The sequence below is a fragment of the Chanodichthys erythropterus genome, chromosome 17, assembly GCF_024489055.1.
Source record: "Chanodichthys erythropterus isolate Z2021 chromosome 17, ASM2448905v1, whole genome shotgun sequence".
NCBI classification, from domain to species: domain Eukaryota; kingdom Metazoa; phylum Chordata; class Actinopteri; order Cypriniformes; family Xenocyprididae; genus Chanodichthys; species Chanodichthys erythropterus.
Genome location: NC_090237.1, coordinates 24,395,452 through 24,421,535, shown reverse-complemented (window position 1 = coordinate 24,421,535; position 26,084 = coordinate 24,395,452). Strand labels below are relative to the sequence as shown.

The window sequence follows — 26,084 nt, the reverse complement described above, 5'->3', positions numbered from 1 at the left end:
CTTATAATCAGAATAAAATGAGCTGAAGTGACTCAAACAGGTTGTCAGAAACATTATTCTGGTATCTGACTGTAATTCTTGGAATCAGCTCAAATCAATTCAGCTGCATTGTATGCAAACTTCAGTGGGATGCATGTCACCACTAGCCCCCGTCTGAAATGTCCCGCTTTGACCTCCACCTCTATATGGAAATGAGCAGCACAAGTTTTGTCTTGTGTTCTGAAAAAATGCTCTCAGTCTTTGCTTTCTTAGTTGGGCTGGCTGTTAACATTTACACACATTTAGCCAGGTCCAAACTATAGATGAATTATTATATTTTTATACAGTTAAAAATGTAACAATATTTAGTAAGAGTAAAAACATTACTCTTTTTCCCCATAATCTTACATAACCAATATTTCTTACAGTAACAAATAAAGCAAAACTGCATGTTTTCAAAAAAGTAGAGTAAAGAAGAAAGTTGAGTTATTTTTCAAAGCAGGTTGCTTTTGTCTGACTTTCTTTAGATGACATGTTCGCTACATTCCAAATTGACACAAAATATGGCATGCTAAAACAGAAATTATGTAAAAATTCTGTAATAAAGGTGTGCCTTGACATATCCCACATTACAGTGACTGCTTGAACTGACATAGGCAGTAAGAATGTGTACCTCCGGGGGGAAAGATGACAAAAAAAAAAGATTGATGAATGCATAAATACATTGCACGCTCTGATTTATAAAACATATATAAATAGGGACTTTTTTTTTGTGCAGAATGTACTAAAATATGAATAATTATACTGGAAATGTTGTGATTCTTCAATTCTGATAAACTGACTTTTTCTTAGCCTACATCTCACATTTGAGATATTTTCTAGATTTTTCCACATGACAAATATTTTCATCCTTAAGTAAATCTTGGCAAGATAACACTTCAATACTTAAAATATTTATTTATCTATTCTATATTATTTTCTTCGTATTAATATTATATTGTTATGCTTTTATATTAAATTTTTTATTTTAAAGAAAAAAATGAATAATGTTAATGTTGTGTTATTTCAAAAAATGACACACAATTCCACGTTTAAAAGTTGAGTTTATTAACGGAAATTGAAAAATAAATGCAAAGGAGCCAAAACCTGTTTGTCAAATTAACTGGTAAAGTGAAAATTCAGTTTTTTGTGCAGCACATTTGTGCACAGTTTATGCAAATGGACACGTTTTACACAAACAAAAGCATCAAGGAAAAACAATCAAACCTCTATCCCACCATAAAAAGAAACATGAAAAAGACTTGTAACAAAACAATGCAACATATTTTCTATTTTTATTTTAGATTTTACACCATCTAAACATGAGCACCATAAAATCATAGTCCGTGCATCGGTAAACCGTACCCCAGAAAAATAAATTCATACTGCTGGTTTAAGGCATTTGTTCATTTTAACTGTACCCTATACCATGTATTTCATATGAACGCTTCCATTTTTTGAGTTTGAATGGCTAATGTATACTGGTAATGCATGGTTGATCATTATAAAGCATCAGATGTTGTCTTGTGTAATGTCACATATGACCATTTATTCATGATGAAGATGAAACTCTGTTTTTGTTTTTCAAACCATACTTTACAACAAAAGAGAGAGAGAGCTTATTTACATACAGGGAATTTTGTACCAAATGTACTTGAACAAAAATCATCCATTATCTCTGGAGCAAACAGGAATGATCAATATTGAGTTTGTTTTTCTTTTGCCTTGAACTCAACTTCAACCTGGTATGTTCTGGACCACTGCGCAAGTAAATGAAGAAAGTATATGGTATACTCTTCAGGTCTTGTTTTCTACTTGTGCTCACAATCTAGATCTGGGTTCTCCTCCGGGGTATCGCTGAGAATATGAAAGAGAGGTCACAGAGATCACCAAAGCTTGTAGCACAATGCTTATTCAATCTATGTGCATGTAATACCAAAATGCAAGTCCAAAAATGTTAAATTGATGTTTAGGGTATTATTTACCAGGTCTTCTTCCAGGCACTCTTGTTCCCTCTGGAAACAGATTAGCAAAAGACATAGAGGTCAGCCATGTTGCGACAGTTTAGCTTTAGATACCTTTGCAAATGTTAGAATCTCACCTTGAATGTATCTAGTGATGCTCCCAGGGTCCTCGCCGATATCTAGCGTGAAAGAAGAAGAAATAATGAATAGTACTGACATTTATCTGATTATACATGAAGAACTAGAGAGAAAAGGAAAAAGGAGGAAAGTTTAGTGGTTAACTGGATCGGCTTTACTCCGTAGCTTGTAGCATATCTAAGTCCAAAGTAGTATAAAAGGAAAAACAATAAATCAAAAAGGTTTCGTTGCCTTTTACCAGTACCCTTAGCACAACAGAAAAACACCGCATTCCGTAACCTACAATATGACAAACCTTATGGAAAAAAGGATTGAAATGAGGAAGACAAAATGAGGTTAACTGTTAGCGCTAGCATGCTAATAAAGGGTTCAAAGTGTCACACTACCATAAAGCTCCATATTGGAGGAGCTGGTGACTGAATATTCAGGACCTGTTGATACAAAACATTAAGCAGGTGTCAATACTTGTGAAATCCAGGTCCAGGAAAGGGTGGGTTCTGGCAAGCTCGAGCTTCAAATGAAGTATTGGGGAATATCGCATGTGCTTTTCATAGCCATATTCCAACTTAAATTATCACACATTTGTCTTTTGAAGAATGACCAAACATTTGTAATAAGAGTATGACTAAAAGGAAACACTTTGATTTGTCATTCATAGTTATTAGAGTGTATTTGGCCCAGTGGACTGATATAAAAATCAATGCACTCTGTCATTTGTTTAATTGGGCGAAATTTTCATCAATTATGTTTTGTGTTTAAAAGCATTGTGTGGCGAAAATTACTTTTTAAACATTTCAGGAATAAAATGTTTGGCTCTTTTGGCTCTATTATTATTTTGTTTTTACAAAATTATACACCCCCTGAATTCATGGGTGTGCTAAATGATGTTTACCTTCAATGACTCTGGTGACTTTGGTCATAGTTGGCTCCCCTTCGATAACTCTCGTAACCTTAGTCATGGTAGGCTGTCCTTCAATTACCCTGGTGACCTTTGTGATAGAAGGTTGACCCTCAATCACACGGGTAACCTTCGTAATGGTTGGGGAGCTCTCCAAAACACGTTCTCCCGGGATGACTCCGGCTGTATAAGAAAAGTACTCAGTACTCGTCAAACAAAAAATCAGAGCAACAATCTACGGTAGCTCTCTCATGTGTAATGAGCTTCATTGGTGTCAGTTTCATTGGTGAACTTTGATTGTCAGATTTCAAGAAAACCAAATAATTCAAAAAACTGATAAGAAACTGGCATAAAAGCCATTTTTAATATACATACCCCATATTAGAGGGATCTCCTGATATCTGTATCCAGAAACAAACTGCAAAGAAAAGAAAAGAAAAATTCACCTATGCAAATATCCTGTGTATTACTATTACAGTTTTTTAGGCATAAAAGTAAAATTAGCTACAAAAAAAAAGGCATTTGGATCCCACTAGACATCTGCTTTGTGAGATGATATCAAGGCATGAAGCCTGAATTTGGTTGCGCATAGTCAAGTTAAAGGGGTAGTTCACACAAATGACATTAGTGTGGAACGACATGGGTAAGTAATAAATTACATTATTTTCATTTTTGAGCAAACTAACCCTTTAAGTCCAGACCAGCATGGCAAACTAAACAGGCCTTTCTGTGAACTACTTCATGCTTGTTGCATGTGTGGTGTCCTGTGGGTGGCGCTAGCAGATGTTGAGTGTACCAAAACAAGAAAATGAGTTAGTCTGAGTAAAAAGCATGTTCATGAGTGATCTTCATGAGTGTGTTGCTTGCGTCTTGGCGATGAGGATGCCATGGAATTTGAGTCAGCCTACAACCTCTCTAAAAAATGTTGGTGAGCCGCTGTTGCCATTTAAAGGTGCTAAAGAGGATGTTTTGTTTTATACATTTTTGCAATATTACTTGAAACTGTCTTTACTAACTGATAAAAGACTATGTATTAGGTGCACTGAAAGTAATAATATTAATATTCATCATCTGTGCACGAGGTAGGGCCTTTAAAACATCAGCCAATCGTTTACGTGATCATCGCGTAAACGATTGGCCCTCTGGCTTGTCGATCACTGCCGTAACGTTCCTTGTGAGAGACGAGTGGCTGCGCGCTCCAGTAACTTTCCACACTTCACAGGCGCCGCATGCAATGTTTTTGGCAGGAGACAGGAGTAACAACTGCAGATTATGAGTTACCTGCGGTGAGTCCGACATAATGAATCCACTAACACAACACAGCGAATGCCGGTGGTAAACACTCGTGTTCCAATACTCTTGCACGAGTTTTGGGAGGCGTTCCCTCAAAAATAAGCTGTGAAGGAGGGGGGTTGTTCTTATGCATGCGCTCATTTCAAAAACTCAATAACAGTCTTTGGTTTCTCAGTCGACGAAAAGATCCTCTTTAGCACCTTTAAGGCATGGCATGGATTCGTGTTTTTGAATCCCCTCTCTCTTGCTACAAGAGCCATTAGGAAAGGCACAAAGGTGCTGATAGTGATCAAAGCCCATAGGCCAAGATGTGTGTACATCAGGGGTCTACAAATGGTCACACCTTTAGTACAGTGGGGGAAGTTTTAATCTTCTGATTGGTCAGTTTGAATGTCTCAAATTTATGTTTCAGTCACATGGTCAATGAAGGGATAAAAGAAGAAGAACTGTTGCTCTGGCTCTTTTTACTGGGGCTTCTTTGCTCTGGCTCTTCTCTTTTCTAAAGACTGGATATTTTCAATCTTACAATCTGCAACCATAAAGTAATTTTTTGTATATTATTGTATATTTGTCTGGTTAATTAAAAAAAGAAAAAGTGGGCTGTCGCCATCTTGGCAGTGTGTCACTGCACGTCACTTCCGGATAACTGAAAATGGGAGTTGGGACGTGGTTGGAACTGAGGTGTCTGTTTGCTAAAACCACGCCCGCCTAGCTCGATGTGAACAAGTTAGCGCAGGCTAAGGAGCTATCTATCTATCTTAGACACTATCTAAAATATTAATAAAAATAACAAGTTATATCATTAGAAAGTTCTAAAGGTTAATCTACGGTGTCTGTTTACAATATAGATGCTCCTGCAACAGTAATATTGTAATTTGTGTCGGGTGTGCAAATGACAACACGCAAAAATCCAAACGGGACTTCATACCTTTATACTGAAATAGCAATCGCGAGATGAGTCCACTCCATCACACTTGGCTAAAATGTGCATGAGCGTCCATTGAAAAACAAAAAACGGTACTTTTTGTCCACAAAAGCGTTAAATCCACTAAATACTGATTTATTGTCCATTGTTTGCATCAAATTTCTAATAAATGATCTGCTCTCCATCATCGTCTTTAAGAAATTATGCAACCTGAGCAGCGTTTATATTGTAAAACTGTATATGAATGTATATATTGGACTCTCACAAACAAATGAGACCACGTCCAATGTATAATTTTTCAAATTGTGCAGCAGTTTTAGTTATAATATCCAAGCAGTGCTGTCAGATTTTACGGTGTCTTGAAGTCACTTGCGTATTGGCTTCAAGAGAAACTGGGGGAGGTTGCAGCTTGGTACCATTTGCAGAATCACCGGACTGGAGTCCATTCTCCTGAGTCAAACTCGCCAAGTCCGAACTACCAAAGACGCAAGTCTGAACTTCGCGTACTTGGTATTGAGAAACGCCTCACTGTGTTATTTTTCAGGCCAAATGAACCAATGTGCATGTGCAGTCCTAAGCGCAAGTCTCAGGTTTCTATGGGAACTAGCAGTTTTTCCCTTTCAAGGAAAGTCTGTTCACTCGGCGGCCATATTTGCAACGCCTCCGGGCTGCTATTTCGGGCATCCAAGACCAAGTCCTGTCTATTTGAATGGGAGAATCCTGAAATCTCAAAAACTGCTTGACGAACTTACAATTAAATAACATATTTCAAATAAGCAAAAAAATCTGACATGAACTGTCCCATAAATGTTATTTAAAAAAGCTTATTTTTCAGGCTAGATGAGATAACATGCATGTGCAGTCCTAACCGGAGTCTCTAAAAGCAGCTGCAGTGTTGCAATGACTTTATCAATCAGCGATTGGCTTTTTTACTTAGAAGGTGGGACGTATTCCGCCATATTGTGCGTTGCAGTTTCTCCCATTCGTAACTAATAGGAGTGAACTGTCTTTCTATATCTACAGTCTTTGAGATGAGTTAGACTGAGTAAAAAGCATGTTCATGAGTGATCTGTGTGGTGTTTGCATCTTTACAAAGACATAACAATATATTATTCAATACCTTAATTTGGATGTATCGGATGATCCTTTTCAGGAGTGAAAGGAGTTCCTGGCTCCCAGTAGGTATATCTTTAAAATATAATGACAATTAATAGTTCTTGAAACATGGACTTCATTGCCTCACACAAAAAAAATAAAACATCACTGTAACTGCAATTTCATAATTCCCACCCTCAGGGTACAGAAGAGTCCTGACGAAGTGAACAACTCCATTTGTGGCCATTATATCCGATTCAGGAACTTTCACAGTGTTGACCTGCATGGTCTCATTTACCTACAAAGTGCAATATTTTTTTCAATAAATAAATGCTATCATAAAACAAACATAGCAAATATTTTTTATTATGTACAACAATGATCAAACAAACAAAAAGCACTGAAATATAACAATAATAAAATATATAATTGTTATATTTTTTTTTTTTTGTGTGATCATATACACATCTCTACTTGTTTGAATAATGAATAAAATATAGATATAAAGAATAATAATATGGGTTCTTGTTATGTTTAGGAGCAAAATGTATTCAGATTTAGAAATATTAATTAATATAGACAGCTAATTTATATATTTTTTTCAACTTCATTTTTTTTTTTTTTACACTTTTTATACACAGTATAACCTTACAACAACATTTTAACCAAAGTGACCTTCCCAATGTAAAGGTATATTAAAGTTACAAAAAAAAAAAACTTTGTCAACCATTAAAAAAAAGAAATTCTGTATAAATTCTTCCATATATCAAATCAATTCATGTTTCTTCTACATTTAAATCAGAGGTTGTATCAAGCGGTTTACTACAAAGCATGGTTTATTTGACTCAGGAAATTCCCACCATAAAACTGTATATTACAGAGTGGAATCATATAATCTGATGTTCTTGCATGTGTTCCTATAAAACAGATGTTATGACTGGAAATTAATTTCAAGGCTGGACAGCAGGAGTGCTGGATACTTACGTACAACACCTTCAAATTGCTGCCCTGGAGAGTTTTGAGGAGGTTAGTGACTCCAGTCTCCAAGCCTCCACCGATGAAGATGCCGTTACTGAAGTGATAGAGCAGAATGGTTCTGAGGGCGTTAACATCACCTGATCACAGAGAAGAGACATTGTCATATCCTGTAGCCTCTGTCTTTCATCTTTAATCTCATTAATCCTGAATAAAATAAAGCTAAACAGTAATTCCAGATGTGGTGTGCCTTGAAAATGACATGTATGAAAGAACTCACTCTTCAAAAGAGACAAGTCTCTCTCACTGAGCCCTGCAAAAGCCTCATCTGTTGGAGCAAAAAGTGTGAAATCTCCTTGCTTTTTGAGCAGACCAGTCAGACCAGCTGATTCCATCAGGGACAAAAATATTCTGCAGCAATGAAGTGATAGTCACTACAAGGACAAGAAAGCTATCTTCATTTTGACTTGATAAAACTTTACTTTTTCTTACTTGAATCTTCCATTTTTCATCAGAATTTCATACATGGTGGACTCTGGTGCCGTAATCAGGGTCTTCATGAGATGGAGGGCACCGTTACTTCCCTCTTTGCTTCCACGGATCAAGCAGGCGTTCTCAATGCAGACAGCCTTCGTAGTTAAAATATTACGAGAAAGTTCACTTCCTCTGCGTATAATAATGGAAACTATTTGAACTATTACTTAGAACTTACAATGTCAATAAATGTCAATGTAAGTAATGGCCAAAAAATTCATGCACCTAAGCTTTCAGTGATGTAACACAGTATTTTTATGATTCTATTCAAGTGTTCCCATATGGCAAAATAAATAAATAAGTAAATAAAAAAAATTAAAAAAATCCCTGTTTAATACGCATTGTAAATATGGGTTGTAAAAATATTTTGTTTAAAAGAGGCAAGAAAATACATTTCAAATAAAGTTCTGATATACAAATACATCTAGAGAACAAATACGAATTTTTTTTTTTTAAATTATTGGTGAATGTTTACCCATTTTTTAAAAGTTGTTTTATTTTAGTACATTGGAAAAGCAATGTAAAAAGCATTTTTTTTTTATTTAAAAAAGGGTAAATATCTGAAATAACTATATATATATATATATATATATATATATATATATATATATAACTATTCATTTTTGTATTTAAACTGCTAATATATACATGTTTACATAAATGTATTTTAAATATATATATATATATATATATACACAACACATAATTATTGTTCCACATGGAAGATTCTAATTCATAAGTAAATCAAGAACAAAGACACTGACTGTGCGGTAGACGAAGACTCTGAGAAGTTTCCCTGCGAGTGTTTCCAGGCGCTGACCATTGTACAGCTGACTTAGCACAATCTTGTTCTTCAGGATGTGGTTTTCCAGAATGATCTTCAGGAAGCTCTGGTCCATGGACATCACCTCATCTAGATTGCAGACGAAAAAATATATCTGCAGTTGTGGTTTACCATCATGACAAGGAAGTTTTGTGATAACATCAACAACAGGATATAATGCAGTTCGATTAAAAAGACCAATCAACCTCTTCCATATTAGAACATACCCATAACCAAAGTGGCTATAAAATTAAAACATTATTTGTGTCAAACTGCAACAAGTAAAGACTTGGTGGTGAGCAGTTTGTGGAATGTGCATTCCCAGACAGGACTTTCGGTTATTGTAACCCCAGGCACTGTCCCTTTCCCCTCATGCAGCCTAGTAAAAGGAACGATTTACCCCTGTAAATATAATGTGATGAATGTGTTCACCTGTCATTAGCCACAAATGAACTACAAACATGTGATGATGAGGTGAAAGATCCAGCTTAGCCTCCTGTGAGGTCTGAAACGTTCTGTATGGGAGGTGGGATAACAGAAGTTTTTATCTTCTCTTTCTTTCACCATCTTTTCACTGCTGGAAGCCCAGTGAGGCTCATAGATTAACAGATAGACAGCTACTATGTCAGCAAGCTGCCATTTTCCATACACATGCATTATATGAATAATCTGTTTTTACACCTGCTATCCCGTGAGGAATCAAAGTTATAGTTATGGAACAGCAAAAGTTAACAAAGGCAAGGCACATCAGCAGTTGAAAGAACACAGGTCTTGCTAAGGTGGAATTAAAACAGACAATGAACAAGCAGCTGAGCTACAGCAAGGAGACTATGAAGAATAGTTAAAGAGAAGAAGAGGGAGATTGACATGTATTTGCTCACCGTTGAAGGCTGCGTTGAGTGGAGCCAGGAGCGTGTACTCAGCCTGGGGTCTCATGGCTGCAGACAAGCCCAGCTCTGTCATCATGTCACTGAAGGTGCCCTGAGATTCTCCAATCAACTCCGTAACCTGTTTAGCTTAGATGAAAAAAGCAAAATCCCAGCATTTAGAAAGTATTGTATTTTATCTGAGAGATTGCACTGTAAAATATTGTAGTGTGCATTTACATTCCAAGCTACTAAATTTGTAATTCCTAATAGAAATCTCTCTTAAGATTATAGAAGTTAACTGTAAATTTTTGTCAATTTAATATGTCATTGTTGAATAAAAGTATTAATTTATTTTAAAGAGGACCTATAATGCCCCTTTTACAAGATGTAATATATGTCTCTGGTGTCACCAGAATGTGTCTGTGAAGTTTCAGCTTAAAATACCCCACAGATCATTTATTAAGCTTGTCAAATTTGTCTTTATTTGGGTGAGAGCAAAAACACGCCATTTTTGTGTGTGTCCCTTTAAATTTAAATGAGCTGCTGCTCCCACCCGCTTTCCAGAAGAGGGCGGAGCTTTAACAGCTCACGCTTCGTTGCTCAACAATACCAAAGCTGGAGAATCTCACGCAGCCAAAATGAAGATTGTCAGTAACGGTGTTCAGTCGGACACTGATGGAGTCCTGAACGTTTCTGAATGGTTTGTGAATACATTTATATAGTTGCTGTGGAGGTCATCAACTAACATGTGCTGTCATGTTAATCTTTTGTGCAAATCCAGCATTGAATTGACCCTCAATTGTGAAGCAGTCCGGCGTAAAATGACGGCATGGCAACAACAACGCTACAACAACTCCTCCTCTTCTCTAAAGCAGCCCAACATGGACTCACCCTCTTTGTTGTGTGTTCTTGGGGCCAGGGCTTTTTAATTTGATAAGGCCAGATTTCAAATTTCTGCACTCAAAAAAAAAAGAAAAAAAAAAAGGCTAAAAGGGTAAAAGAGGCTGATAGGATAAGTTTACCAGAGTTGGGCATGAGGACTTCATCGATGAGGTGGATGACTCCATTGGTGGTGACAATGTCCTTCTTGAGTACCATCTTTATGCCATTGACTGTGAGACTATCGCCATCGCAGCCAATCTCAATATTGCTGCCCTCCAGGGTCTCATGAGACGTGCCGGCCATGATGGCCTCAGAGCACTGAACAGAGTTCAACAGATGGTAGTTGAGGAGAGCTGGAAGAGAAGAAACATCAGTCTCTGTCATCCAAGCACATCTGTTATTCCTCTTACACGCCTCTTGAGATATGAGGAAATCGTGGAAAAAATGATATTATGTTTTTTTGATGTTTAGAACATACCACATCAGGTAGAAATCACTAATGGAAATGAGTCTGTTTGAAAATGAATCATACAAACATGGTAACAATGATTTAACAGTATTTGCTTTAAATTATTTAGCATGAAATCACTTGGCAAGCACAGTTTTCCGTAGAAAATGGTTGTAAATTTGAAATGCATATAGGCACACATTTACATGTATAGATAGCTTCCACATGAATTGTAGTATTTGTTAAAGACTATTTCAATTCTGTGATTTAATATATAGTTTATGTAGATAGCATGCAAATGCTTTCATGCAATCCATTATGTCATTTCCCATTAGATCCCAAAAGGGAACCTGGGGGATCCTTGGGAGCCTTTGGGTCCTCTCTGAGTGAGTCTCTCAGCAGCTCCGAACCATTTGACTGGAAATAGAGCGAGTCAAATGTCTGGCTATGGACTAATAAGAGGGCAGAGATCCCATCGCCACCATTTTTCACTGGGTCGTAAAGCTAGCAGCTGTTTCCTGTCTATATGTCCCTGGCAAGACAAGGATTATGCTCTTTTCAGAGGGTCTTAGATCTTTCACCTTTGGCCTTACAACGAACATACTGCTTTAATGGTAACACTATTTATTCCACATTACTCTGGAAAACATGAACTACTGGAGCCAAATGGGCGCATATATTCAAGCCTTTAATGGTTAACTGTACCAGGCATCCGTATTTAGGTTAAGCTGGAGTCTTCCTTTTTCATTTCCATGGCTTCCCTCCATGAAAGTGGCTTAAGTAGCAGATCAAATGTCTTTCCGCTTGGCACAACAGATTTAGCCATAATATCTGTTTTATTTTAGTTTTCACTCAAGCAGTTAATACAACCCTTAGTGCATTTCAGACAAACCTTATATTCATGAGAGTGGGGTATTATGTCATTCTTTTACATGATCACTGGGAAAGCTTATGCATCTGAACTCCAAAGCAAACATCAACCACGGTATTCTGAAAATACTGTAAGACGTACACATAAACTTCATTATTGCTGCCGAGAACCTTCCTTCAGATTTGATCTGTTCTCCAAGTGGCTCAACTGTAACCCTGCCTAAATCTTAAAGTAGTCCCATAAGTGTTGTTATGGCACTGTTTGCCAACTGTCTGAGAATTCCAGATCTACAGTTTGGAGTGCAGGGGGCAAAATAATACTTGGCCTCACTCAGTTGACTCATATCAACAAACATGGCACGAGCGAACTGCCAGACCCTTGATTTCCTGCACCTTTGTCTCATTAAATAAAAATAAGCCTTTTTTTTACACCAAGTCTGCCATCAGTATGGGATTTAACATGTCCTTTTGGCAACTTAAAGCACTCCATTTGAGAACAGTGCAGTGGGATGTCATGGGTTGTTTTACGTTTTTGTGCTTGGGTTTACCTTGGAGGGAAGCCTTGTCTTTCATAAGCCTGTCCATAACCTCTCTATCCAGCTTCTCAAATGCATCGTTGGTGGGGGCGAACAGGGTAAAGTGTCCCGGCTGACCCAGCTTCTCAATCAAACCAGCCTCAGTAGCCACAGTCTGGAAAAGAAATGGAGCATAACCAACTTTTGGTCAGTGGGTTTAGTTCCTGGACTACACGGCTCCAAGTTCTTAAGACTTACACTCAGAGTGCTTAGTTCATCGTCCACTTCGATCACATCCTGAATGGTGTTGCCAACAGCCGTGACGACGCGGTCAATGACGTGGACCACTCCGTTGGTGGCTACCTGGTTGCCGTGAATGATCCTGGCACAGTTCACTGTGACAACCTGAACAAGAACCATGTGTGAAATAAGTCCCTCATGGAGAAGCAAGTAACATAAAACATAACCCTCTGTTTCTCAAGATATCAAATTACCCCATTGGAGTAATGATTGATGAGCAGGTTCAAGTCGTTGTACATGGAGGTGGCGGTCATTCCATTCTTGAGGTCTTTGGTGAGGAGACGTTTGTTGACCATGTGGTAATGCAGAGCATTGTACAGCTCGATATTAACATTGCTCACCAGAGCATTCCTCACTTCCTGTAGAACAGAGAGGAAGCCAATGCAAAACAGTCAAGGAATTACTCAATTTCTTTGTTTGTGCTGAAGAGAGAAAGGAATGAGATGTTACCGAATCGAGAAGATCCCAGGCATCATTACTGGGTGCGAAGAAGGTGTACGACCCGGCACCTTCAATCTCTTGCCTTAGCTTGGATAGAGCAGAGTAATCCTGGGTAGTTTTTGCTTTGACCAAGCCCAGGGTGCCATAAACGTTGTCAATGGGAGCAACTGCAAGGAAAGTGACAGAGATTAACCACAAGATTGAAGCCTGAGAACATTTTGTCCAACATTATAACTTTCAAATCAGGTAGCAATCATACTTAGCATAGTAAATTTGTATTGTGTTGACAGTATAGCCAGACTTTGTGAATTACCAATGTCTGACTGATCAGTAAGATAACTCAAGATAACAGTAACTCAAATGAAGTCAACCAACCTGCAGGACAGCCTCGCAAGCCATCCAGCTTCATGTAACCTGGGCAACACTCATACAACACAGTCCTGGACAAAGGAAGGAAAGACATAAAACCAGAAGAACATGTGTTAAGTGAGTATTGAAGCTCAGACATTGGCGCCACTTGAAAAAATAAAATACCAGTAATGTACAGGCTCAAATTCATTTTTTTTTTTTTTTTTCCTGGATGCCATTCACTCGTCGTTACAAGCTATCCTGGATTTAATGATAACACAGTTCATGGTACTGGACAGACAGTCTTACCATATGGCAACCATTAACTGTCTTTGTACATAAACATGCTATGTGGTCCCGAGGTTTGCGCCTTATTCCACTATCATTATGTTGTCACAGCATTGCATTAATACGTAAAGTACCCTGAAGCTAAGCGCTGAGACCAACTTGGTGGTTTAGTAAGGCTGAGGGGTATTTTTTGGATCCAGAAAGCCTTTAAAGTAAATTTATAACCCAGTGAAAACCCTTGGTTTGGAAGTTACAATGTACAATGGAAGGAAATGTTGAATCAGCAGTTTTCCAGTAATGGAGGCTGCATTCTATGGTTTTTCTGTTTTCACTGAAAACGGCCCTTTAAACCAAGCTTGTAAATATGTTTCCATGACCACACAAATGGAATCTCATGGATGAGAAGTCATTTTGCTCTTGGTAGCTTTAAGAAACAAAAATATAATCTAAAAAGAAAACATAAAAAATGTTATTAATAATAAATAATATTATTAAACTATCTGTATATACATAAACTCATTATGTGCTTTGAAATTTAAATGCAACTATTTTATTAAGCATCATGTAAAATAATGAAATGCACACTGCTGTACTTCAGAATTATAATTGTAAATGCCACCATAAACATTTTCTGTCTCACCTTGTAGTGCATAATTATTGCTGTTTATTTTTTTATTTTCCATTCCATTTTGTGTGTGTTTAGCCAGTTGCAAGTTCATTTGAATTATAACAGGCTCTTAATATGAATAACGGGTTCAATAAAACGCACCTAAGCTAATTATACCAACTATACAGCAGCCATATTATAGAGTTAATAAACAGCTGTTAATGGGAAACAGGTTTTTTATAAGGTCCTCTGAGAAATCACCACTCGAGTGTTACAATCCCTTGAGAAGTTCTCAAAGCTGCTGATAATAAACGCAATCCAGCAGTGGTGGAGATTTAGAGATAGACACCAGTCAGGGTTAGTGCACTTGGAAATCTCCACACCAGCAAAACGGTTCCATGTGATGCATGTTGCTGAATTCCCCAGAAAAAATAAAACAGCCTACAAATCACCAAGTTAGAACTGACAGTCAGTTGTAAATTCTGTGGAAGAGTTTAAACTGACAAATCCTAGAGATTGAGCAATCACGAGACTAAGAAGCTAATGATTTCAAAGCTTTTAAAGCTATATCCTCTATGTGACCGCCACATTGAGGATCCAGAAGCAATAGTTTTGGGTCATGGCTGGGCTCCATGTCTTCTATGGAAGTGAAGATGATGAGATGATGAGATCATTAGGGCTTCACTAGGAACATCATCATAAGCATATTTCCCAAAAACGGGAGGAAAACATGACTTCTGTTAACCAGACATGCTGAGGGAATCCAACCACATTAATCATTGGGGAGAAGATCAGATTTTCCAACTGAACTGAAGTTCTCCTTGGTGATTCACCAGTTCAAAGGTTCCACAACATTATGCATATGTTCAAACCATTATGGAGCTAAAACCATCAGATGGTGGAGATATCTACCAAAATACATAGAGATAAGCTTTGTAGAACTTCAAACCTATGGGACCTTTTTTAACAATCTAAGCGCATGATCTAAAGTATGATCTAAAGCATGATCTAAGTGCACTTAGGGTGTGTCCAAATCCACTTTTGCTAGTTTAACAATGGGAAAAATGGTCGGCGGGCCCGGCCCATGGTGTAAAAGGGTTGTCCCTAATGAGTAATGATGTGTTCTGGACATAACGTGCAAAAAAATGATCTCCCATCAATCAATAAATTCTCATCTCGCAGTCAGTTGCGCTCATGCCATGGTGGATTCGCTATTTACATGGCGGAATTTGCAAGTGGAAAAACTGAGCGCTTCTCTAACGAGGAAACGGATCTGCTTGTGCAGTTTTATCGTTATGCACACAATCATAATCTTTTACATTGAAATCCTTTTATTTTTAATATTTGGCATGTTTGTGAACTGCTGCATGTGTAATAAGCAGAGGCACGTATTACTAACACGCTCTTTAAATAACAAAACAAATATTGCACGATTGACTTCAGACCAGGTTTCAGTTAGTCAATGGTGCAGTCTATTTCATTTGCTTCAAAATAGCAATGCGCCAACAACGCACCTGAACACACCCTGTTTTCAGACCAGCATGCCCATGGATGCACAAATGAACGCAAATGCATTTGCTATTTAAACATCATGGCGCAGGACGTGAAAATGATAACCGCATCGGACTGAAACTAGCAAAAAATACTTGTGCCTGTATAATAGGACCCTATAACTTGAATGAAAACAGACACTTCAAAAGGTAGTAATCTTCATTATTCCCTTATCTGCACACTGAGACACCATCAATAATATCATATTTTGCACATATCTTTGAGGGAGATCTAAGAATGTCATACTAATCTAAGTTATGTAAGCTAAGCACACTAAACCAGATATTTACAAAGATTGCCAGACCGCTATGTAATGGTCTGCTGAGTGCAGAGAAAATACTTAGAGCAGAACAGTTCCTGGCTTTCTGATATACAAAACTGCAAGACAAGCAGAAAATCTACAGAATATCTTAGGCAAGTCTGGCTTTGCAACTAAGGAAGTTTGAAACCACTGGAGGTTACCTCACATTGGTTCTGTATGGTCACACATGAGAGGCCCGGGAAAACTCTTAACGTTGCCGTTCCTCTTTTTTTCCAACCACGGAAAAAGGAAAATAAACCGGAGGCATAACAAACTCTACATGAATCAGTGGCTGTGGTTGACCATGTTGTCCTCCAGAAACCACAACCTCATTACTGGAGCCTTCACAGTAGGACTTTGCTGCTCATATTACGGTTTATTGTTGATCTAGATGTTGAAATCTTTCTTTTGTTGTCATTTTTTTTTTTCTTCACATTTCACACGCCTTTAAGTTCACTGAGTTTTGCGAAGAGCTTCCAGAAAACAAAAGAGCCTGCTTACATTTCCACCTTGTAGACAGCTGTGTATTCTTGCCCTAGGACAGAAATTTAAGGAAAGGTGTTTCAACACAAGCCAAGCCCTCCAGGCGAGCTCTACTTCTTTCTTTAATCATCGATGGCATGTCCTGACAATGTCAGTGGGTCTCACCATTTTATACCAATTAGGGTTTTGCAGCTCTCTGGAGGTTCGTAAGACTGAGAAACACAAGGAATTTGGTTTGTAGCCATGGAGTAATTGTTTGTCTGTTTTGGCATCCATATTGAACTTTAAGCCTACTGTCGCTGTCAAATTCTGTATTTTACAAAGTCATCTGGATAGGAAGCATTGTAAATTCAACTATTAAGCTGCATTTGGAGCTCAGCTTAAGTAGGATTCATACGTGCATGTAACTGTTGGAAATCTTCACGCACTCTTACCAGTTGGGACAGCAACCTTTCACCTTTGACCATTGGAGCAGCTGGAACTTTCCAGTTCTGTCAAAGAGACAGGATTTGTAATAGCCTCCACAAATCATAAAACATCACACTTACGCTTTCTTTCCACAGATGGCCCCTTGGTACCAATTACGGCAAGTGCTAAAGTATTTCTTCTTTGTCCCCATGACTTGCTGGAGAGCGCACACATTTGGTCTGCAGAGAGGTAAAGGTAAGACGGGACGAAATGAGTAAAGCTGGGACAGAAAACCGCAACAGATGCGTGACAGCATGCTTTTTCTTTTAAACCCTCAACAGTAATGTTTGGCTTTGATGTAATAAAGCTAAAATTAAGACAATTAACTATAATTTACCAATTTAAAACCATTCTTAAGGCCTTTGATTTATTTAAAAGAAATAATTAAAAACACACTGACAGTAATTAATTAAAAATGATTAAATAATTTACAAAAGATTTGTCAAGTAACCTAAACATAAACTGTATTATAAATCAAGTATTTCACTGTAAATAAATATATTTTTCAAAAATATGACAATCAACCTGACTGCATTTGGTTCACACAGTTTACTGAGAAAGTTAGAAAAGCTACAGTACAGTAATAACTGTTTAAAATATATTTAAAATATAAACTATAGAAAATTATTCTTATTATAAATATTAATATTTAAATTAAAAAGGCAATTTATAATTTAACAAAATAATAAATTAAATTAATAATATCTCTTACCCTTCTTTCTTTGCTCGAATACGACTATGTGCAACTATCTTGTCATAGGCTGAGGAGTCTGCCTGGTCAAAGGAAGACAGCACAAAGAGTGCAAAAGTAGCTGCAAAGAGTAGCTTCATCCCTGCTTTCCCCACTGTGAGACTTCAGAGCAAGAAATGGGCTCCAGCTGAGGGGGAGAGGGCTTTTATAGCTCAGCTCTTTGCAGCAGGACAGACTGGCAATCTGTCAGTACACCAGCCTCTCCTGTTCACCAGAGTGTCTCTATGATCTCACCTCCTAACACTGGATAAGCAAAACACAAAGAGTGGAGGAGTAATTCAACAATGAGCTGAGGTGTGAGGAGGAAATGTAGAATTCCTAACAAAAGAATCATGTACAAGGAGAGTTCTTCTTTTAGTCTATATTAGGCGTGGTGTGGAACTTTTACATTCTTTATATTTGATAGTCGCCATTCTTTACTGGTGATATTTGGCATATGAGAAACTCTGGAGAAATATGCAACATAGCCTGCATATGCTGCTGTTACACAATGATTTCATAAATCATGGTTCTATTTTGCATTTTTAATTCCACGTTTTTCATTAAAAAGTATAGAATCAGACTAAAAATGAGTAAAAAGTTAAAAAATGTCCTTGGTATGACAGCAGAACTCAAAGTAGTTTGTGTAAAACCTGATGATCATGTATACCCAACAAATGAGAATATATTTCAGTGGAAGCAAGCTACAACTTTTCTTTCTTGTAAGTTTTTCAAAATTTTCTCAAAAAATCCCATATTTTCACTGTTGTCTCAGATTTTTCGACCTCATGCTACTGTAAATTAATGAGGCATGTTATATAATGGAAAAAAGATTTTTGTTTTATAGGAAGATTGTTCGTAAACCTGTAACTTGAAGGGAAAATATTTCAGTGAAGTAAAACATGAAGAATAAAATTGTGCAAACCGAAGGCTGCAAGAGTAAGGTATAAATCAGTATTACGTAACGCTATAGCTTTACTCCACATACACATATTGACACTAACACAAATCAAGCTCTGAAGCATAAGATATTATGCTTCTGATATTATGCAGCTGTTTCATCCAGATTCATGTCTCTGTGCTTGGCTCACTCTTGTGGCCAGATGCAAACATAACTTTGAAAAGATGGTGGTATCTATGACAACCTGTAGAACCTTTTGAATGAGTGGCTCCATCTTGTGGAAAGCTATTACAACAGCAAAAAAAAAAAAAAAAAAAAAAAAAAAAAAATGAAAAGGATATTTCTGACATCATTCTGTACTTACATATTAGCGGGGTTCTGAAGGATGCCACCCGATCTGAAATCAGCCATCTCTCTCACTGTAAGGGATAGTTCACCCAAAAATGAAAATTATCCCATGATTTACTCACCCACAAGCCATTAAAGGTGTATATGACTATCTTCTTTCAGACGAACACAATCAGAGATATATTATATACTTAGTCCTCCAAGGTTTATAATGGTTGTGAATAGGGGGCCACATTTGAAGTAAAAAATAACATATCCATCTATAAAAAAAAAGGGAAAAAATGTAATCCATGCGACTCCAGTGGGTTAATTAAGGTCTTCTGAAGTGAAGCGATGCATTTTTGTAAGAAAAAATATCTATATGTAAAACTTTATAAATTCAAATAACTAGCTTCTGGTGGATGACCGTATGCAGAATGTGCAAGTTGATTTGCGGCGGAAGAGTATCCTTTGACCTGACGCACAACGTAATGATGAAGATAGAGCAAAACAAATCACCAGTCATGGCTTTATTAACTCCCTGGAGTCGTATGGACTACTTTATATTAATGGATGGATTCGTTATTTTTGACTTAAAGGTGCCCTAGATTCAAAAATTGAATTTACCTCAGCATAATTAAAACAAGAGTTCAGTACATGGAAATGACATACAGTGAGTCTCAAACTCCATTGTTTCCTCCTTCTTATATAAATCTCATTTGTTTAAATGACCTCCGAAAAACAGGCGAATCTCAACATAATGCCGACTGTTACGTGGTTACTGCATATGCCAGCCCATGATCCCAACATTATGAAAGGCATTAGACAAGGGCAGAACATCTGGATCTGCACAGCTGAATCATCAGACTAGGTAAGCAAGCAAGAACAATAGCGAAAAATGACAGATGGAGTGATAATAACGGACATGATTCATGATTACATGATATATTTAGTGATATTTGTAAACTGTCTTTCTAAATGTTTTGTTAGCATTTTGCTAATGTACTGTTAAATGTGGTTAAAGTTACCATGGTTTCTTACTGTATTCACGAAGACAAGAGCCGTCGCTATTTTCATTCTTGCAGTCTGTATAATTCATAAACACAACTACATTCTTTATAAATCTCTCCAACAGTGTGTAATGTTAGCTTTAGCCACGGAACACTATCAAACTCATTCAGAATCAAATGTAAACATCAAAATAAACACTGTACTTGCGCGATTAGACATGCTGCATGACGAACACTTTGTAAAGATCCATTTTGAGGGTTATATTAGCTGTTTGAACTTTTTTTATGTTGTTTAAGGCAAGTGCGAGCTCTTGGGGCGTGGAGCACCAGATTTAAAGGGCCACACACCCTGAATCGGCTCATTTATAATTATGCCCCAAAATAGGCAGTTAAAAAAATGAATAAAAAAAATCTATGGGGTATTTTGAGCTGAAACTTCACAGACACATTCAGGGCACACATTTATGGAGGACTAAACCTGCAGATATTAAAAATGAATAAATGAATAAATAAATGAAAGAATAAATAAATAAATAGATAAATTAATAAATAGATAAATAGGTAAATAAATGTGATAATAGGAAAATAAATAATAATAGGAGAATAAACCAATAAATATGATTATTTTTTAATAAAATTCATTTTTTCCCCTTAATTTATTATTTTTCTGCATTTATGATTTAATTATTTCTAATTCTATTTATTTATTGTTTTATTTATTTTTCCATTTATTTTATATTTACTTATTTTATGCATTCATTTATTTTTATATTTATTTATTCCCATATATATTTTTTTCCAGATTAATTTATTGTAACATTTATTTATTTCAACTTTTTAAATTTATTTTCGTATTTATTTTTACATTTCTTTGTCTTGTATGATAATTAGGTGGGTTGGTCTTGCTCATAGGGCTTGCTTACCATTGGTTCATCATTGATTGAAGCTCTCGCTCGATTACTCTGGCTTTGTAGTGACAGCTCTTGCGTGTGTATCAGTTTATGTTCGCGACAACAAGGGTGACACCATTGCGTTCGTTTGACTTCTCTTACTTCTGGCTGAGAGGGAACTAATGCTAGTCGCTAGCCGTAATCCTATAGCTGTAACGGTAACTTATATTAGATTAAGCGGTCGGAGTGTTGCGCTGCACTTTATGATTTACACCCTCCACCTTAAGACGAGAAGCACCTGAGGCACTGGCTGAAGGCGCTAAACTTGAAGTGCCCACCCAAGCGCCCGTATGTGTTTTCGTAGCATTTCATGGACGGGAAGCTGACTGACGAACACCCTTACCCGAGAAATGTGTCGGCTATGATGCTCCAGTAAAGAAGTCACGGCGGCTGCTGAACAGGTTGTCAGATTCAGGTAAGCTAAGTTTGCTAGCCATGTGCTTGTTAACCTAATGCTAGATTTGTGAAGTCCCTTCTATGAATTTTAAATCAGTATTATTCACAAAACACAATGAATCTTGCACTATTACCATTGCCACCAATATATTTAATATTTACGATAGTACAGTGGTACCTATTTACTGTAGTATTATAGTACATTAGTCTTACAGTAGCTTACATTATTCCTGTAAATTACAGAGATTGCATATGATTGCAGGCAATCTAGCTACATCTCTCATATTGATATTGACTTAAGTATTAACACTAGAGTTAGAGATTGTGTATAAACTCATTTTTAATGCGTCTCTCACACTTTTCTGTTCAAGTATGAGTGCCATCATATATTCTCATGATGTACTATTACTAATGTAAACATTTTTATGGTTGTATATTCTTCCACAGATGCATCGATGAGCGTCAGTGATCAACTGTGAAGATGATCACATCCACATGCCCTGAACTGTGATGCAGAAACACATCAGGAGGATCCATCTGTCTCTGACCACAACTACACTTCAAAATCACATCTCAGTCTGAAGCCACCTACATCTGAGATGAGAACACAATGCGTTGAGCCGGCGCCATTGTACACCATCAATTGCACCATCTTTGTCAGCACACAGGGTTGACATTGGATGCATTTCATTCAGTTGCCGAGCACCTTACCAACACATACACCAACAGCTTCCAGCTACACAGTTGGGATCAGCTCCTGATGACTGATGAAGCTGTCTTAATTTATTGCAAGGTTATCTTGCTGAAAGGTTTGGTGTTTCAAAACCTGTTGTTGTGGTAAATTCATAACTGCAAATTCAGGGATCCTGGAATCCCTTCGTCCAGGCGATGAAGTAACGGCAGACAGAGGCTTCATCATTACCGATCTCCTCTATGAAAGGAAGATGAAACTCATCATTCCAGCATTCACCAAGAGAGACTCTCTGAAGAAGACACCACCGAAACTATACGCATCGCCAAGTGGTCATACGACTGAACAACTTCAAAATCCTTTCTTACAACAGTTCCAATTATCCTCACCTCTAAAATTGATAAAATGTAGAGAATTGATCCTGTGTAACCTTCTAAGCAACATGATTTCTGATGTAGAGGATGAATAAGTGATTTGTAGGTGCGGTCCACATCTGTGCTGTGGTTTTGATTTAACTAATCAGTGTAAATAGTGTAGTCATTTTTATAAACCTTTACAATGTGACCAGATGTTACTTATCTGTAAAGTTATTTCTATAAACCTTTGCAATATGATTAGATGTTATCTTTTGTGAAGTTTTGTTTTAATCTTTACAATGTGGCCAGATGTTAGCAGTCAGTAATTTCTTATAAAACCATATAATGTAATCTCTGTAGATTCCCCTTAAAACTTAAAGGAATGAAGTCTTCTGATTTAAACAGAGTAAGTCATGTCAAGTTTGCAAATTAATTCCATCTTGGTTTATTGCATATGAGAATTAAATGGTGAAATATTGCATGAAGGTCAGTAAAAGTTCTCTAGCTTCCTGATAACAACAAACAACTCTTACAACTGATTTTATGAAACTTATATTAAATGATACATTTTCTAAAATCTCAAATTTATCACTTTTTTTTACAAAGCTGAATTTAAAATAATTCCAGTCATTTTCAACTACACCCTCTACATGCTGCTCCAACTTCTGACAGTCCCATGGTTTCCTCTGGCTCTTCTTCATATATCTACGCACGTTAACAATGTCGATATGAGACCATCTGATCGTCGTATGAAGTTTTCTCCGTGCTCCAAATTTAAAGCATTAACGGCATTAATGTTATTTCTCATTTTGCTAAAGTTATAGCTAGGTATCAACAATCTTCTAACCTAGGCGTCATCACTCTAGCGTCTGAAGTCGACGGTTCCAGACTCGATGATGATGATGATGCTGGGGATCACATAAGTAGCTTTAGCTTCGTGTTTTTATTTCTGGAATATAGTTTAAATATTTCGGCACAAATGGAATAACATTAGGTGAAAAATAACTTGCAACTCTGCAGCTGGTGCCATTTTCTTTGAAAACTCCGATCTCTATCGTTTAGCTGGCCTGATGAGTCTGTGCGTGAGCTCTTAACCAATGATGCACTGAAGCTACAGAAGGACCGCCTTCCTCATTTCCATGTTACACACGGAAAAGTAAAAATAAATGAATCAATAAATAAATAAATCTAAAAATAAATACATGTGGGAATAAATATCTAAAAATAAATGAATACATATATACATAAATAAATCTAAAAATGAATGTAAAAATAATATATAAATATAAAAATAAATGAAAAATGTATAAACACAGAAAAGAAATTAAGGGGGGGGAAAATTATTTTTTATTAAAAATGAATCATTTATTTCATCAGGACATTTATTTATTTTCGTATTATCACACTTATTTACCTATTTATCTTTTTATTAAGTTATATATTTATTTATTCTTTCATTTATTTATTCATTTATTCATTTTTAATATCTGCAGGTTTGGTCCTCCATACACATTAGACTTATATTACATCTTTTAAAAAAAAGTTCTAGGGCACCTTTAATTTTTGATATCATAAATCTTGGAGGACAAAGAATATCTTTAAATATATCTCTGATTGTGTTTGTCTGAAAGAAGATAGTCATATACACCTAGGATGACTTGAGGGTGAGTAAATCATGTAATAATTTTCATTTTTCTGTGAACTATCCCTTTTACAGTTAATTAAATGATATAAAGGTGAAATGAGCAACATTTTCAAACAAATTTTTCACACTCATCCCATCTGCCATTGGTCACCAAATATATTGGCCTTTAAGGGCCTTCTTTTTCTGACCTGTTAACAATCAAATTGCAATGACAGTCTTGTTTGACCTCACAAATCCTAGCAAAACACCAACTCTGTCAAAACAGGATTTGCGTTATCTTTTGAAAAATGTGACGTTTAAGGGTGTATTCACTTGCATGTTTGGTTTGATTAAAACTAACCCTGGTGAGATTGCTCTGTTAGTGCGGTTCATTTGAATAAGTGTGAATGCTGCCATCTGAACCAAATGGTCCCGACCAAATAAACTAAGCAAACCAAAGTACAAATGTGAACACACCCTTGACAGGTTTGGTTTGATTAAATCAAATTCAAGTGTGGTTCACTTGTGAATGCCATATGAAATACATTGTCCATACAGGAGTTCAGAACAGTCAGAAACTTTCCACAAGATCTCACCTGGTCAAAATACCATTACATATAGGCCTATGCACACAACAAGCGTCTCAAAATAGTGTTTTTTGTTTGTTTGTTTGTTTGTTTCTCAGGTTCAGTCTTTAAAATGACAGTGTGAAAGATAAGTGAACCAGGAATAAATGTATTATTTTCTTTTTTTGATCTGGATCAAGAGAACCAAACTACAAGTGTGAACACACCCTAAATCTCACAGAAACGTGTTCCTGAAGTTAAAGTGAGTAAATGAGACAGATACGAAGACGCATCTGGAAATAGCTCCTGTACTTTCTTCCCACTCTTTCTCTCTTTCCTCCCCTCCCCGTTTGAGCTTTTATGGCTTTTGGACAAGTCATGCTTCAAGTGTTGCATGCTATGCTGGTGAGCTGAGAGACATTGGTAGTAAATATCAGAACATGAACTTAATTCACTCAAGCTGCAGTCATTCTGCTGTAAACAGATAGGAGATCACGAGATGTGAAAGGAAAGGACAAAAAAACTTTTTGAATTTGAAGTTCAAAGTAAATTGTACTTAAATGTTTGCCAGAAGACAAATTAAGTGTCTTATGTTGCTTCTGAAGGGCAGTACTAAATTAATTTTCTTTTTTTAACAAAATAAGAAAAAATTGGACATTGTTATCCTTCATCTTCATCCTGTTCAAAAGTTTTCACCCCCCGGCTCTTAATGCATCGTGTTTCTTTCTGGAGCATCAGTGAATGTTTGAACCTTTTTTAATAGTTGAGTTTGAGTCCCTCAATTGTCCTCAGTGTGAAAAGATGGATCTCAAAATCATAGTCACTGCTGGAAAGGGTTCAAATATGCGAAAGATGCTGGAAATCTGACGAATCCGGTGAACCTGGAGGATTTTTCTGAAGAACAGAGCTCAGTTTAACTGCTCAGAACAAACAAGAGAGTCATGAACAACCATCACAAAAAAAAAACAATGTCAATGATTCCTAAACTTTTGAACGAGGCCATTTTAATAAATTTAGCTATTTTTTTGTCTTATGGACTATATATAAACATTTTTTTTATTTTTTTTTTAAAAATCTCTTACTCAGGACAGTACTAAAATAAAAATAACATGCATTTTGTATGATCTCTCTTATTTTGATAAAAATTATTCATGTTTTCACAGATTCTGCAAGGGGTTCACATACTTTCGCATGCCACTGTATTTACACACGCACACACACACACGACCAGTGTACCCATCTTCTGATGGCTACTTCCAGCAGGATAATATACCATGTCACAAAGCTGAAATTTCAAACTTGTTTGAAAATGATGAGTTCATTATTCTCAAATGGCCTCCACAGTCACCAGATCTCAATCCAATAATAGAGCACCTTTGGGATGTGGTTGAATAGGAGATTTGCATCATGGATGTAGAGTTGACAAATCTGCAGCAACTGCATGATACTTTCATGACAACCTGGACCAGCATTTTGGCTAGTTGGACTGTATAAAAACA

General features: G+C 36.7%; 1 protein-coding gene across 2 annotated transcripts; it reads right to left on the bottom strand.

Moving 5' to 3' along the window:
- Positions 1–1,069: 1,069 nt before the first annotated feature.
- On the bottom strand, positions 1,070–18,002 carry postnb (periostin, osteoblast specific factor b). 2 transcript variants are annotated; one of them, XM_067364951.1, is made up of 21 exons: positions 17,747–18,002; positions 17,115–17,213; positions 13,364–13,428; positions 12,998–13,155; positions 12,742–12,906; positions 12,506–12,652; positions 12,281–12,422; positions 10,555–10,767; positions 9,545–9,679; positions 8,605–8,753; positions 7,799–7,935; positions 7,587–7,717; positions 7,316–7,446; positions 6,527–6,629; positions 6,357–6,424; positions 3,394–3,436; positions 3,013–3,201; positions 2,507–2,551; positions 2,120–2,161; positions 2,004–2,033; positions 1,070–1,875 (listed from the first exon to the last, which is right to left on the bottom strand). In XM_067364951.1, the coding sequence occupies exons 1-21, from the start codon at positions 17,863–17,865 to the stop codon at positions 1,847–1,849; spliced, it is 2,340 nt and encodes a 779-aa protein (XP_067221052.1). In that variant the 5' UTR covers positions 17,866–18,002; the 3' UTR covers positions 1,070–1,846. The 2 variants fall into 2 exon arrangements, with proteins under 2 accessions (XP_067221052.1, XP_067221053.1); XM_067364952.1 differs by lacking the exon at positions 2,507–2,551.
- Positions 18,003–26,084: the final 8,082 nt, after the last annotated feature.